This window comes from Taudactylus pleione, unplaced genomic scaffold (genome assembly GCF_031769625.1).
Source record: "Taudactylus pleione unplaced genomic scaffold, aTauple2 ptg000071l, whole genome shotgun sequence".
Lineage (NCBI taxonomy): Eukaryota > Metazoa > Chordata > Amphibia > Anura > Myobatrachidae > Taudactylus > Taudactylus pleione.
In genome coordinates, this window is record NW_028284473.1 from 711,474 (window position 1) to 728,217 (window position 16,744).

Genomic DNA, 16,744 nt, shown 5'->3' on the forward strand with positions numbered 1-16,744 from the left:
TTATCCTTATTATCTCCATCCTAATACTACAATGCATTAATGACATCTTTATCAATGTGACCCAGGTTCCTGAGCTATATACACATTCCTATTATCCTTATTATCTCCATCCTAACACTACAATACACTAATTACATCTTTATCAATGTGACCCAGGTTCATGAGGTATATACACATTCCTCTTATCATTATTATCTCCATCCTAATACTACAATACACTAATTACATCTTTATCAATGTGACCCAGGTTCCTGAGCTATATACACATTCCTATTATCCTTATTATCTCCATCCTAACACTACAATACACTAATTACATCTTTACCAATGTGACCCAGGTTGCTGAGCTGTATACACATTCCTATTACCCTTATTATCTCCATCCTAATACTACAATACACTAATGACATCTTTACCAATGTGACCCAGGTTCCTGAGCTATATACACATTCTTCTTATCCTTATTATCTCCATCCTAATGCTACAATACATTAATTACATCTTTACCAATGTGACCCAGGTTCCTGAGCTATATACACATTCCTCTTATCCTTATTATCTCCATCCTAATACTACAATACACTGACATCTTTACCAATGTGACCCTGGTTCCTGAGCTATATACACATTCTTCTTATCCTTATTATCTCCATCCTAATGCTACAATACATTAATGACATCTTTACCAATGTGACCCAGGATCCTGAGCTATATACACATTCCTCTTATCCTTATTATCTCCATCCTACTACTACAATACACTAATGACATCTTTACCAATGTGACCCAGGTGCCTGAGCTATATACACATTCCTCTTATCCTTATTATCTCCATCCTTATACTACAATACACTAATGACATCTTTACCAATGTGACCCAGGTTCCTGAGCTATATACACATTCCTCTTATCCTTATTATCTCCATCCTAACACTACAATACACTAATTACATATTTACCAATGTGACCCAGGTTCCTGAGCTATATACACATTCCTCTTATCCATATTATCTCCATCCTAATACTACAATACACTAATTACATATTTACCAATGTGACCCAGGTTCATGAGGTATATACACATTCCTATTACCCTTATTATCTCCATCCTAATACTACAATACACTAATTACATATTTACCAATGTGACCCAGGTTCCTGAGCTATATACACATTCCTCTTATCCTTATTATCTCCATCCTAATACTACAATGCATTAATGACATCTTTACCAATGTGACCCAGGTTCCTGAGCTATATACACATTCCTCTTATCCTTATTATCTCCATCCTAATACTACAATACACTAATTATATCTTTATCCATCTGACCCAGGTTCATGAGGTATATACACATTCCTCTTATCCTTATTATCTCCATCCTAATACTACAATACACTAATTACATATTTACCAATGTGACCCAGGTTCCTGAGCTATATACACATTCCTCTTTTCCTTATTATCTCCATCCTAATACTACAAAACACTAATTACATCTTTACCAATGTGACCCAGGTTCCTGAGCTATATACACATTCCTCTTTTCCTTATTATCTCCATCCTAATACTACAATACACTAATTACATCTTTATCCATCTGACCCAGGTTCCTGAGCTATATACACATTCCTATTATCCTTATTATCTCCATCCTAATACCACAATACACTAATTACATATTTACCAATGTGACCCAGGTTCCTGAGCTATATACACATTCCTCTTATCCTTATTATCTCCATCCTAATACTACAATACACTAATTACATCTTTATCAATGTGACCCAGGTTCATGAGGTATATACACATTCCTCTTATCATTATTATCTCCATCCTAATACTACAATACACTAATTACATCTTTATCAATGTGACCCAGGTTCCTGAGCTATATACACATTCCTATTATCCTTATTATCTCCATCCTAACACTACAATACACTAATTACATCTTTACCAATGTGACCCAGGTTGCTGAGCTGTATACACATTCCTATTACCCTTATTATCTCCATCCTAATACTACAATACACTAATGACATCTTTACCAATGTGACCCAGGTTCCTGAGCTATATACACATTCTTCTTATCCTTATTATCTCCATCCTAATGCTACAATACATTAATTACATCTTTACCAATGTGACCCAGGTTCCTGAGCTATATACACATTCCTCTTATCCTTATTATCTCCATCCTAATACTACAATACACTGACATCTTTACCAATGTGACCCTGGTTCCTGAGCTATATACACATTCTTCTTATCCTTATTATCTCCATCCTAATGCTACAATACATTAATGACATCTTTACCAATGTGACCCAGGATCCTGAGCTATATACACATTCCTCTTATCCTTATTATCTCCATCCTACTACTACAATACACTAATGACATCTTTACCAATGTGACCCAGGTGCCTGAGCTATATACACATTCCTCTTATCCTTATTATCTCCATCCTTATACTACAATACACTAATGACATCTTTACCAATGTGACCCAGGTTCCTGAGCTATATACACATTCCTCTTATCCTTATTATCTCCATCCTAACACTACAATACACTAATTACATATTTACCAATGTGACCCAGGTTCCTGAGCTATATACACATTCCTCTTATCCATATTATCTCCATCCTAATACTACAATACACTAATTACATATTTACCAATGTGACCCAGGTTCATGAGGTATATACACATTCCTATTACCCTTATTATCTCCATCCTAATACTACAATACACTAATTACATATTTACCAATGTGACCCAGGTTCCTGAGCTATATACACATTCCTCTTATCCTTATTATCTCCATCCTAATACTACAATGCATTAATGACATCTTTACCAATGTGACCCAGGTTCCTGAGCTATATACACATTCCTCTTATCCTTATTATCTCCATCCTAATACTACAATACACTAATTATATCTTTATCCATCTGACCCAGGTTCATGAGGTATATACACATTCCTCTTATCCTTATTATCTCCATCCTAATACTACAATACACTAATTACATATTTACCAATGTGACCCAGGTTCCTGAGCTATATACACATTCCTCTTTTCCTTATTATCTCCATCCTAATACTACAAAACACTAATTACATCTTTACCAATGTGACCCAGGTTCCTGAGCTATATACACATTCCTCTTTTCCTTATTATCTCCATCCTAATACTACAATACACTAATTACATCTTTATCCATCTGACCCAGGTTCCTGAGCTATATACACATTCCTATTATCCTTATTATCTCCATCCTAATACCACAATACACTAATTACATATTTACCAATGTGACCCAGGTTCCTGAGCTATATACACATTCCTCTTATCCTTATTATCTCCATCCTAATACTACAATACACTAATTACATCTTTATCAATGTGACCCAGGTTCATGAGGTATATACACATTCCTCTTATCATTATTATCTCCATCCTAATACTACAATACACTAATTACATCTTTATCAATGTGACCCAGGTTCCTGAGCTATATACACATTCCTATTATCCTTATTATCTCCATCCTAACACTACAATACACTAATTACATCTTTACCAATGTGACCCAGGTTGCTGAGCTGTATACACATTCCTATTACCCTTATTATCTCCATCCTAATACTACAATACACTAATGACATCTTTACCAATGTGACCCAGGTTCCTGAGCTATATACACATTCTTCTTATCCTTATTATCTCCATCCTAATGCTACAATACATTAATTACATCTTTACCAATGTGACCCAGGTTCCTGAGCTATATACACATTCCTCTTATCCTTATTATCTCCATCCTAATACTACAATACACTGACATCTTTACCAATGTGACCCTGGTTCCTGAGCTATATACACATTCTTCTTATCCTTATTATCTCCATCCTAATGCTACAATACATTAATGACATCTTTACCAATGTGACCCAGGATCCTGAGCTATATACACATTCCTCTTATCCTTATTATCTCCATCCTACTACTACAATACACTAATGACATCTTTACCAATGTGACCCAGGTGCCTGAGCTATATACACATTCCTCTTATCCTTATTATCTCCATCCTTATACTACAATACACTAATGACATCTTTACCAATGTGACCCAGGTTCCTGAGCTATATACACATTCCTCTTATCCTTATTATCTCCATCCTAACACTACAATACACTAATTACATATTTACCAATGTGACCCAGGTTCCTGAGCTATATACACATTCCTCTTATCCATATTATCTCCATCCTAATACTACAATACACTAATTACATATTTACCAATGTGACCCAGGTTCTTGAGCTATATACACATTCCTATTTTCCTTACTATCTCCATCCTAATGCCACAATACATTTATTACATCTTTACCAATGTGACCAAGGTTCCTGAGCTATATACACATTCCTTGTGTCTTATGAACATTCCCATACTGGTATTCCCCTTTTCTTGACTATATTGTGTAAGCATTAGTTGCCAGCGCCTGCCCTGCACTTAACTTTATATTCAAAATTAATCACCTTTGACTGTGATCTTGAAGTTGACATTCTGCCCAGCCACCTCGCAGCTGTATTGTCCGCCATCTTTCTTCTCCACCTGCTCCACCACCAGACGGCGGGATTTGCCCTCAGACTCCACCCTCAGTTTCTTGCTGGAGGAGATCAGCTTCCCGTCCTTGTACCATTTCACCTCCGTCTTGGCCTGGGACACCTCACAGCTCAGGGTGGTGCTCTCGGTCAGTTTGACATGGACCTCCTTCTGCACCTTGTCCTGATTGGTGAACGCAGGCTCAGGTTCTACAGTAAGAAAGTAGTCATCGTAAGTGTAGTTAAGATTTGTATGCGAAATGTGATGAAAAATGTAGCCATTACTTTTAATCCCACCCACAATATGACCACGCGGGAGGAACTGGATAATCATGGCGACATGACCAACAAAGAAAATATATATAAAAACAACTAGTGGTGGGTAGAGTCAGCCATGTTAACAATACATTTTTTTCTAATACTTGTTATTCACTCAGGCCCTCATTCAGAGCCGCTCGTAAGCAGCCGCTCGTTCGTTCCGAGCGATGTTCGCACATCTGCACATGCGTACGGATTGTAATACACATGCGCGAACCAGTCAGTGTGGCCAAAAATCGTGTGCTCGCAATATAGCGAATGCCTGCTATTTTGAGTGACAGAATGAGGCGTTTGTGGGTGGTAACGTGGGAAGGTGCTTGAAAACGGGGAGTGGAGATCCGAACGCAGGCATGCTTAAAGGTCAAAGCGGGCGTTTTATGGGTGTGCATAATTAATACAGCAGCGTCATTGACCACGTCACTTGGTTGTTTTATAGTCAGAACTGTTCGCAATATAGTGGTAGCAAAAACCAACCACAAGAATAGCGAGCAGTTCATACGCTGTTCGATGTACTCGATTAATCTAATAATAGCTGACATGACGTATGATGCGAGCGGTCAGGGGGCGTATTTTTCAAATAAACGAGCGCATGTTTTGTTCGCTCGTTCAGACATGGAGGCGTCAACAGACCGCAAGGAGCGAACGGTTCATTTGAATAGCCACCCCCTTTTTCTGAACGAGCGAGCGCTAATTGCGTCCGGCTCTGAATCAGGCCCTCAATCCATTGGGTCTACTACAGCTTCCAAAGTTCCGGTAGTGTTCTTCTGTACAATATCATGATACCTAATTTAGGACAGATGAGTTCTGAGAGACATGAAGTTCATTGGCAAACTCACATGTGCTCGAAAACCCCTTCTAAACGATAATACAAAGAAAAACAAAAGGGGTTTTCTACACTATTCCAGAGCATAAGATATATAGGGACTGATTGGGAATTATTATGTTTAATGAAGTTCTTATGACCTACTGACGCACCTGTAACTTTTAGCGTAAACGTAACTGAGTCGTTGCCGACTTTGCATGTGTACGACCCCTCGTCTTCTTTCCTGACACATGACATGACCAGTTTATGGTGTTTCCCCTTCGCTTCGATGGAGAATTTCTTTGAGTTCCTGATCTCTTTGCTGTCTTTGTACCACAACACAGTTACGTTCTCCTCAGAAGTCTCTGAGACAAACTCCGTCTGCTCCCCAGCGGTCACCTTCACCTCATTGGTCTTTTTGGTGCTTGTGAATTGAGGAAGGGCTGAATAAAAAAAATGTTTGGGAGAGAAAATAATACAGTACATAAATAATGCTGTTTGCAACAAAATAAAGAGACACTTGAAGGGAGTTGCTAAAGTTATTTGTACTATTTCCTACCGTTAAAGAGCGTGCAATGATATCGTAATTGTGGAAAGAGACTTCTAGTTTCTTTGTGAATTTAACTTAAAGGGCGTCAGCTTGCACATAAAGAGTTCATTAGTAACCCGGGTTGTCTACCTTTTAAAGCCACTGGAATTATATTGTCTAAAGAACAATACACATAGGCCCTCATTCAGAGCCGTACGCTCTGAGCAGAGCGCACACTCTGCATGAGGGCCGGGCTCCATTTTCATGGAGCGTCCTCCTGGACGCTCGTATAGCTGTGGGTCACCACCCACAGGCTATACGAGCGTGCATTTTGATGGCCGCGATGGTCGTGACCATCGCGACCATCGAAATTGCGAGCCGGAGCCTGCGGTTGAGGTTTTCAACCGCAAGCTCCGGAGTGATTTTGGCTCTATCAGAGCCAAAATCACTCCCACTGACATCACTAGTGATGTCAGTGGGCCGGCTTCTGACGGGAGGCGTTCCCGTGGGAACGCCCCCGTCAGGGAGGCACGCCCCCGGCACGCCCACCAAAGGGGGCGTGCTGTCAATCAACATTGACAGCACGCCCCCTTTGATCGGACACAACGAGCGAAGGACTTTCCTTCGCTCGTCGCGTCTGGCGCATGCGCACGACGGAGCTCCCACCGTCATGCGCATGCTCAGTCCATAACATCGACCCACTTGCGAGTGGACAGCCGCTCGCGAGTGGGTCTGAATCAGGCCCATAATGTATGGAGATTAGTTTATTTATTTGACTTCCATATAGGGTAAATCAGGAAGTCATATCTCGTGCAGTGTTAATCTAAGTAAAATTCAAATCCATATATATAAATATACATACACACACACACACAAGTCAAGTAGCAGATTAACATTGAAAAGTGCTTGGACAATTTATTCTTGCTTGCAGTGGTCCCTGTTGTTCCTTTGGGTTTCAGAAATAAATAAAAATATTATTTTGAACCAACCACGCTCTGTCATTATTTATTTGTGACTGTTTGGGGAACCCTTGCCTCTCTGCTGAGCGTGGTCTGGGCTCATGTGCTTAAAACCGAAATTATAATTAGTAGCAACTTCAAGGAATGTTCCCCAGGACATGGATAAACAATTAATGTCATTGCAAAATGATAGATATTGGCTCAAATTGTGATCCTAGATATATAGGCCCCATAAGCAAATTTCAGTACACGACACCCATACCTGGTCACCTATTCCAAAGCAAAACATGCACTAATGCCACGTTAAATGCCAAGTGTTTATATTTCTGTAAAAACATGCACAATGCAGATCACAACTCAACCCACTGTGATTGCAACAGATCCCGATAGCACTACCCAAGGACAATGATCTCCTTAACAGCAGTGGTCTTCAACCTTGGCCCTCCAGCTGCTGTGGAACTACACATCCCAGCATGCACTGCCACCTTTTTGATAAAACAGCATGCTAAAACTATGGCAGTGCATGCTGGCATGTGTAGTTCCACAGCAGCTGGAGGGCCAAGGTTGAAGACCCCTGCCTTACAGGGTCATCATGAACCGTTTACCACTAATGATCCCACTAATAAGAGAGGGGTTAACCCAGAGGGTTCTGCCAGGCCAGAATAGGTCAGAAAACGTCAGTACACCTTCTCAGCAGCTGCAGAGCTCAGTGCCAGATCCGCAGTTACAGGACATTCCTTCAGCAGGAGATCCATGTCGCATGCCCTGCATGCACAACCTTTGCTATTTTGTCCTGTCTAATGCGGAGTTTAAATATGGAGCGTGTTGGTCCTGCAGCAAACACATTACGGGGGGGAAGGGGTCCCGGTCCCGGTCCCAGAGCCACAGAGGTGACTCATTGCACATGAAATTAGAATGTGTTCCCAGGGACCCTCAGGATGTTCTGTGGATGTTTAATCTGCAGGGCAGAGGGACGTTGATTATGAATTTGCAGAGAACATCAGGTGCCCCCCATGGATCAGGTGTGTGATCTCCAGTACACAGAGATTTGGCACTTCTGGCACCTGACAATGAGCGGGGGACGAGCTGGGCTCCCAAGCTGTCATTAGAATAAGCTGTTCAGCCTCGTCTTGCATTGGCCCCCGATTGTTAAACGCTATGGAGTATGTTGGTGCTATTTAAACATTAATTGATGTTAATAATCTCAGTCAATGAGCTCTCTGTACTTGGCCTGCAGCACTGTGATTGGCCATCAGAAATGAATCCAATCATTATTTTACTGAAGCTTTAACGCTTCTTCGCACATGCACCAACCATCTAGCTCCACTGCGCGTGCTCGCCAATAAACCATAAATGGCGAATGCATCGAATAGTTAACAAATGATGTGCGCATTACATCACAAATCACGTTGTGATGGCGGCATCGCCACAACTATGCAATGGCGCCCTTCCAATAACCATCCCTATTTCAGCGGTAGCATATGCAATCACGATACTTCCTCCTGATTTAGTACCCCGGCACCGCTATTGTACATGCGTGGCTTTCCAGCCATGAGCAATGGGCATCGGGTTCTACTCCAGCCCACCGGTCGCAAGATCGCTCTCCTGGTCTGGCTGCCCAATTGAAGGTAACGGGCTAACGACGTCTGAAGATGGTGTTGGCCCACACTTGCAAGATCTGCAAAGTTACTTTTTGCAAATCTTGGTAAAAACCATCCACATAAAAAAACTGTGGTACAACTACTGCGAGGACTGCTGGACGGACGGCATCTTCTGCTTTCTATATTGGTACATTGAAGGGATCCCAATTTCTGCCCTTAAATATGAAGAATCAGCAGTTTTTGTCACCAGAATTTTAAGGGAAGAAATTATTTGAGAAATAGACCACTAAGAATGAGTTACAATGTATCAATGATGGTATTTGTGTTGGAATGTGACAAGTTCAAAATGGACCAAAATTAATTTTCCTGCATAAGTTTGACAGAAGCCTCTGTGCTGCTGGGGGATCCTGCTCTTCCCACTATCTAACTCTCATTCTGTGACTTCCCCCTCCCACATCATGACACTGTCACACGCAGCCTTGTCCTCTGTAACACAACCACATAGGTTACTGCCTAACACAGCATCATCTATCTTCACTGCTGTGTACATTCCGCAGATCTAATTGGCTACAGGTCACAGTCTGTCACACGTTGAAATTGATGAGAAGTAGATAAAATAAACATTTTGACCATAGTTAAATATATTTTCATAAAAACACAAATGTACAAGAATAGGCACAAAAAGCAAAAACAGCTTTTACCCTGAGACTTCATAAATTTCTCCATTCATAACTGATCCCCAGTGTTTCCCAATGTTTTTAAACTAGAATATCAGACACCTCCTCTTTAGGGGCCCCAGATCAGCAGCAAACGGACACTTGGACACCAGAACAATGGCACACTGGCACATAGGGGCCCCAGAACAATGGCACACTGGCACATAGGGGCCCCAGAATAATGGCACACTGGCACATATGGGCAAGAGAACAATGGCACACTAGCACATAGGGGCCCGAGAACAATGGCACACTGGCACATAGGGGCCCCAGAACAATGGCACACTGGCACATAGGGGCCCCAGAACACTGGAACATAGGGGCCCCAGAACAATGGCGCACTGCCACATAGGGGCCCATAAACAATGGCACACTGGCACATAGGGGCCCTAGAACAATGGCTCACTGACCACAGGGGTTACAGAACAATGACACACTGACCCTAGGGGATACAGAACAATGGCACACTGACCCTAGGAGTTACGGAACAATGGCATACTGGCCCTAGGGGTTGCAGAACAATGGCGTACTGACCCTAGGGGTTACAGAACAAGAGCACACTGACCCTATGGGTTGCAGAACAATGATACACTGACCCTAGGGATTATAGAACAATGACACACTGACCCTAGTTACAGAACAATGGCACACTGACCCTAGGGGTTACAGAACAATGGCACACTGACCCTATGGGTTGCAGAACAATGACACACTGACCCTAGGGATTACAGAACAATGACACACTGACCCTAGGGCTTAGGGAAAAATTGCATACTGACCCTAGGTCTTAGAGAACAATGACACACTGACCCTAGGGGTTACAGAACAATGACACACTGACCCTAGGGGTTACAGAACAATGGCACATTGACCCTAGGGGTTACAGTACAATGGCACACTGACCCTAGGGATTACAGAACAATGGCACACTGACCCTAGGGGATACAGAACAATGGCACACTGACCCTAGGGGATACAGAACAATGGTATACTGACCCTAGGGTCTACAGAACAATGGCACACTGACCCTAAGGTCTTAGAACAATTGCACACTGACCCTAGGGGATATAGAACAATGACACACTGACCCTAATGTCTTAGAACAATGGCACACTGACCCTAGGGGATACAGAACAATGGCACACTGACCCTAAGGTCTTAGAACAATGGCACACTGACCCTAGGGATTACAGAACAATGGCACACTGACCCTAGGGATTACAGAACAATGGCACACTGACCCTAGGGCTTAGATAACAATGACACAGTGACCCTAGGGGATACAGAACAATGACACACGGACCCTAGGGGTTACAGAACAATGGCACGCTGACCCTAGGGGTTACAGAACAATGACACGCTGACCCTAGGGGTAACAGAACAATGGCACGCTGACCTTAGGAGTTACAGAACAATGACACGCTGACCCTAGGGGTTACTGAACAATGACACGCTGACCCTAGGGATTACAGAACAATGACATGCTGACCCTAGGGGTTACAGAACAATGACACACTGACCCTAGGGGTTACAGATCAATGGCACACTGACCCTAGGGGTTACAGAACAATGACACACTGATCATAGGGGTTACAGAACAATGACACACTACCCTAGGGGTTACAGAACAATGACTCACTGACACTAGGGATGACAGAACAATGACACACTGACCCTAAGGGTTACATAACAATGACACACTGATCCTAGGGGTTACAGAACAATGGCACACTGACCATAGGGGTTACAGAACAATGGCATACTGACGCTAGGGGATACAGAACAATGAAACACTGACCCTAGGGGTTGCAGAACAATGGCACACTGACCCTATGGGCAGGGCCGCAACTAGGGGGGGGCTGGAGGTGCACGTGCACCGGGTGAGCCGCTGTACCTGGTGCCAGTGACCTCCAGCCCGGCGCTGCAGAGAGGCTCCAAGCCGGACGTCCGCTGGTAATATTTATTACCAGCGGGCGTCCGGCTCCTTCTCTGCAGCGACGCGGTGTAGCCGGAGCCGGAGGCTGGAGTTCTCTCCCGAACTCCAGCTTCCGGCTCTCCCCACGGGCACTATGGGGGAGACGTCATGACATCTCCCCCATAGTTCCAAGGAGCAGCGGGCGGACCGGACGCGACGCTGGATGCAGGAGCGGGGTTCAAGGTAAGTATTTTTTTTTTTTAATAAGCTGCACTACAGGGGCATTATTATGGGGGCAGGGGCATTACCACAGGGGCATTACTATGGGGGCATAGGCAATAAGGGGCATTAATAATGGGGCATGGGCACTACAGGGGCATTACCACAGGGGCATTACTGTGGGGGCATGAGCACTACAGGGGCATTACTGTAAGGGCACTACAGGGATATTACTATGGGGGCATGGGCAATACAGGGGCATTACTATGAGAGCATGGGCACTACAGGGGCATTACTATGAAAGCATGGGCACTACAGGGGGCATTAATATGGGAGCATGGGCACTACAGGGGCATTACTGTATGGTGGGCACTACAGGGGCATTACTACATTACTATGGGGGTATTAACATATGGGCATTACTATGGGGGCATTACAATATGGGCACTACTGCAGGGGGAATTACATGGGGGGCGCCAAATTACTGTCTTGCCCCTGGTGACAAAAATCCTAGTTTCGGCCCTGCTATGGGTTACATAACAATGGCACACTGACCCTAGGGGTTACAGAACAATGACACACTGACCCTAGGGATTACAGAACAATGACACACTGACCCTAGGGATTACAGAACAATGACACACTGATCCTAGGGGTTACAGAACAATGGCACACTGACCATAGGGATTACAGAACAATGACACACTGACCCTAGGGGATACAGAACAATGACACACTGACCCTAAGGTTTACAGAACAATGGCATACTAACCCTAGGGATTACAGAACAATGGCACACTGACCCTAGGGGATACAGAACAATGACACACTGACCCTAGGGGATACAGAACAATGACAGACTGACCCTAGGGATTACAGAACAATGGCACACTGACCCTAGGGATTACAGAACAATGGCACACTGACCCTAGGGGTTACAGAACAGTGACACTGACCCTAGGGGATACAGAACAATGACAGACTGACCCTAGGGATTACAGAACAATGGCACACTGACCCTAGGGATTACAGAACAATGGCACACTGACCCTAGGGATTACAGAACAATGGCATACTAACCCTAGGGATTACAGAACAATGGCACACTGACCCTAGGGGATACAGAACAATGACACACCGACCCTAGGGGATACAGAACACTGGCACACTGACCCTAGGGATTACAGAACAATGGCACACTGACCCTAGTGGTTACAGAACAATGGCACACTGACCCTAGGGGTTACAGAACAATGGCACACTTATACTAAAGATAGAGAAAGCAAAGTTGAACTTTTACCTTTCACCCGGAGTTTGCTGCTGTTCTCGATCTCTTTACAAATGAATTTCACTTCCGCTTGGTCCTCTAGTTGGGTAATGTTCCTGATGATTAGAATGTGAGTGTTCTTCACCCGTTTTACCAGGTACCGCTCGTTGTTTTCAACCATTTTGCCATTTATTAGCCAAGTGCCAGAAGACACCGTGGTGAGGTCAATGGAGAAAGTCGCTTCTTCTCCTGCTGTGACTTCCACGGGCTTCAGAGGGGTTTTAATGGAGGGAACAGGTTCTAAAAGAGACAAGACAGTGATACAATGTCACACCATATAATCCAATCTGATTGGGTCCTGGCAAACTGATCCAATCTGCTACTATTCAGGCCACATGTATGTATAGCCAATGAGTCCAGATTAGATTAGATAACGGGCTAATCTGTTATTCATGGGAAAAAAAATTAAATTGAAATGAAATCTCTTTATGAATCAGGCAGAGAACCGATGTAAAGTTGAACACATTTTGCATCAAATAAAGTAAAATGCTGCAGAATTATTTGGTTTCCGCAGTTGCAGAGCTGGATGTATCTCACCATGAGCCGTATTCAATTTGAGCCGAGCCGCGTTAACGCGACCCGGACTTAACGCTGACTTTGCCTGATTTGGAGGCGGAAAAGTATCGCGCACGTTCCCGCTTTACCCTGTATTCAATTTGAAAGTACGCATAAATGGTACCCGGCGATACTTTAACAAGCAGAAAGTCCTGTCAGTTTTGGGGAAATCAGGCTGACACCCCCCAAAAGATGCTCTGACATGAGGGTTCCCTATGGTACCCCCCGATTTGGCTTGCTGAAGGTATTTGGTGTTTTTAAACGGGCTCAATAACTGCTAAATAGCATTTTTCTATACGTGGTGCAGAATAGTATTCAGGAGTATTTTTTCCAGAAAATAACTTATCCCAGCAAATTTGTGGTACTTGAAAATGGGGGTCAGCATATTTAAAGTTGAAAAAGTGAAGTTGAAAAAATCGTGAAAATCCACCTGCCGCAAGCCCCTGCAATGAAAAAAACACCTGGGGCATACTTGGGGACCCCCCAGAGTCAAGTTCGCTAGTTTTTAAGTTTGTACCCCAACATTTTTGTTTCACCCCCTTTTTCAAAGTAAATTTTTGGGGTGTCCTTAAATTGTTTTTTAATTTGTTTGACACAGATTACCTTTGGTGGACTGTCTGAAGGCTGTACGGGGGTTTAGGCACCCCTGGGGGTAGGTTAGGCTTGGGCACTAGGGAGGGAGGTTAGGGTTAGGCACTAGGGAGGGAGGTTAGGGTTAAGCACCACTAAAGGAGGATTAGGGGGGGGGGCAGGGGAGGATTAGGGTACTTACCTGCCCCAGTCAGGATCTCCTGTCGGGCATCCGCTGGCATTTCAATCTCATTCCCACCAATAGGTCATTAGACTTATCACACAGGACCTTATTGCATAGGGTTGTCAGTAACTATATTACTTTATTGGATAGACAAATCACATGACCACAAAACAGTGAATGATTGGCTTCCTCAAAAGAATAAATCCTGCCACGTACACGCTGGCCGATATTGTGAACGATTAAACGAAAACTATATCGTTATAGTTCAATCTTTCACAATATCGTCCAGTGTGTATGCAAGATATCGTGAACGATGCCTACTCCAGCGGATTGTTAATGATATCTTTCATCGCCTGAACATGCAGGCCAACCTGACTATGGGCCTGATTCAGACCCGGTCGCTAAGCTGCGCTTGCTCGCTAGGGGCGACAATCGCACATCTGCACATGCGTATGAGTCGCAGTGCATGTGCGCAAGCCAGTCACTGCGATCGGGAATCGTGCGCTCGTTGTACACAGATTGAGCGCTACTTTGAGTGACAGATAGCGCCGTTTGTGGGTGGTAACGGTAAGGTGCTTGTGAACGGGGTGTGTTGGTGCGAACGCAGGCATGTCTGGGCGTCAAAACGGAGTTTAATTGGTGCGCATAATTAGCAAAGTAGCGTCATTGAACACGTCATTTGGTTGTTTTTTTGCCTGAACTGATCACAGTGCTTGCGGTGGGGTAGGGTCTATATCAAGGGCTGCGAGCTGCTCCGATGGCTCTCGATGTTACCGATGATTCATACACTTCCTGTAGATGACGTGGGTTAAGAATGAAAAGTGGGCGTCTTTAAACACCAGCGTGCACTCACTGCCGTCGCTCTCTAAGACATGGAGGGCACCCTTAAGCCAGACAATGCGATCGCAGGATTTGCATACTTGGCCCCTTTTGGCAAAGTGCGAGCGCAGCTTAGCGACCGGGTCTGAATCAGGCCCAATATCATCAGGTTGTGCATGTTCAGGGATGCTGCCGGTGACGTCACTGAACAATATCGTTAACGACATTGAGCCCAGCAGACACTTAACGATTCGCTCCATGAGCAATTTCGTTAAGTGTGAGCCTTGAGAAAACTTAACACAGCGAAATGCACCTCAGCACACCCGCTGTGGGTTACTACATTTGTGTAATGTCATGTATTCCTGCTGTATGTGATTGTATAGAGACACTTAGGAAGCAGGTTAATCCTGTGAGCTGAGAGCAGTGAAGAGACATGGGATGAATATACTAATACTACACTGTCTCTTCCAATGTAACAGTTTCTATATTTGGTTACATTATTACAGAGCCAGCTGTGATTATACAGTATAATCATTTATTGGGCAGCTATGTCTGAACAAGTGCCATAAAATCCTTAACATCTTACTAGTACACAATCTGCACTGTGAGATTGTTGTTAATTAGTGGAATGAAATTATACTGTAATGTAATATACTCCCAACAGGTTCAACTACTATATATAAGCATCTTATAAGGGAAATATAAGTAAAAAAAATATACAGATATAATTAAACTCTGTATACTGTGCACACACCTCTCTGAATGTATGAAAGTTGGCTCACTGGCTCAGCAAATAGAAACTATGAATTGTATTATAACACCATACGCTAATTCTGTGTTTATTTTTTCATTAATATAAATATTTGATGGACAGCCTCTTATCGCATGGTGGAAAAATTATATAATTACTGACAACCCTATGCAATTGAAGCTCCCAATGTTTTATGACACAGCAGCATATGAGTAAAATATCCCATTCTCAGGAGGGTTCTATAATTGATAAAAAGCCATTTTCACCAATACTGATGACGGCAGGGTCATGAAGAAATACTAAGGTGTCAATCCAATTAGGTGCAAATTGCGAGTAGCAAGTTTGTTTCATGAAACTCACAGACTCCGCACAAATGCGCGCGCTCAAGAATTCTCCAATCCAATTAAAAATGCCTATTTGCGGTACTCGCGGCAGAACTTTGCGAATTGACTGGCAAATGCGATGTGAGAGAGGTGCATGAAAAAGAGGGGAGACCCTCCTGGACCCCTCAAAATTGATAATTTTGTTAGCAGGACCATATAGAAGGCTGTTTGTGGGCATTAGGGAGGTACTGAAGGTTTCTGAATGGTCTCAAATGGATGATTTGTGGTTTTTTGTAAAAAATGAAAAAAAAAATGAAAACAAAACTAACTTTTTTCATTTAATCTCAAACAAAAATTAAAAAAAAGTAGGAAAAAAGGTGATTTTGGGGCAATTTAAGGGCACTTGTTTTTTTATAATTTTTTTTTTTTTAATTTTTCAATTATTTTTCAATTAAAAAAATACTGTTATTGCAGGGTAACCCAGGTAGCTTCTTGGTGTAAAAGGGGACAGGGTTGGATTCCCGGGTCGA

At 43.1% G+C, this 16,744-nt stretch overlaps 1 protein-coding gene across 27 annotated transcripts in view; it reads right to left on the reverse strand.

Moving 5' to 3' along the window:
- Positions 1–16,744, reverse strand: part of OBSCN (obscurin, cytoskeletal calmodulin and titin-interacting RhoGEF) — a 646,947-nt gene that overhangs the window by 548,713 nt on the left and 81,490 nt on the right. For all 27 annotated transcript variants that reach the window (XM_088467488.1, XM_088467486.1, XM_088467498.1 and 24 more), the window contains exons 6-8: positions 12,986–13,252; positions 5,920–6,189; positions 4,561–4,836 (exon numbers count right to left, since the gene is read on the reverse strand). In XM_088467488.1, the coding sequence (XP_088323614.1) occupies positions 4,561–4,836; positions 5,920–6,189; positions 12,986–13,252 (813 nt within the window). The remainder of the gene's footprint in view (positions 1–4,560; positions 4,837–5,919; positions 6,190–12,985; positions 13,253–16,744) is intronic.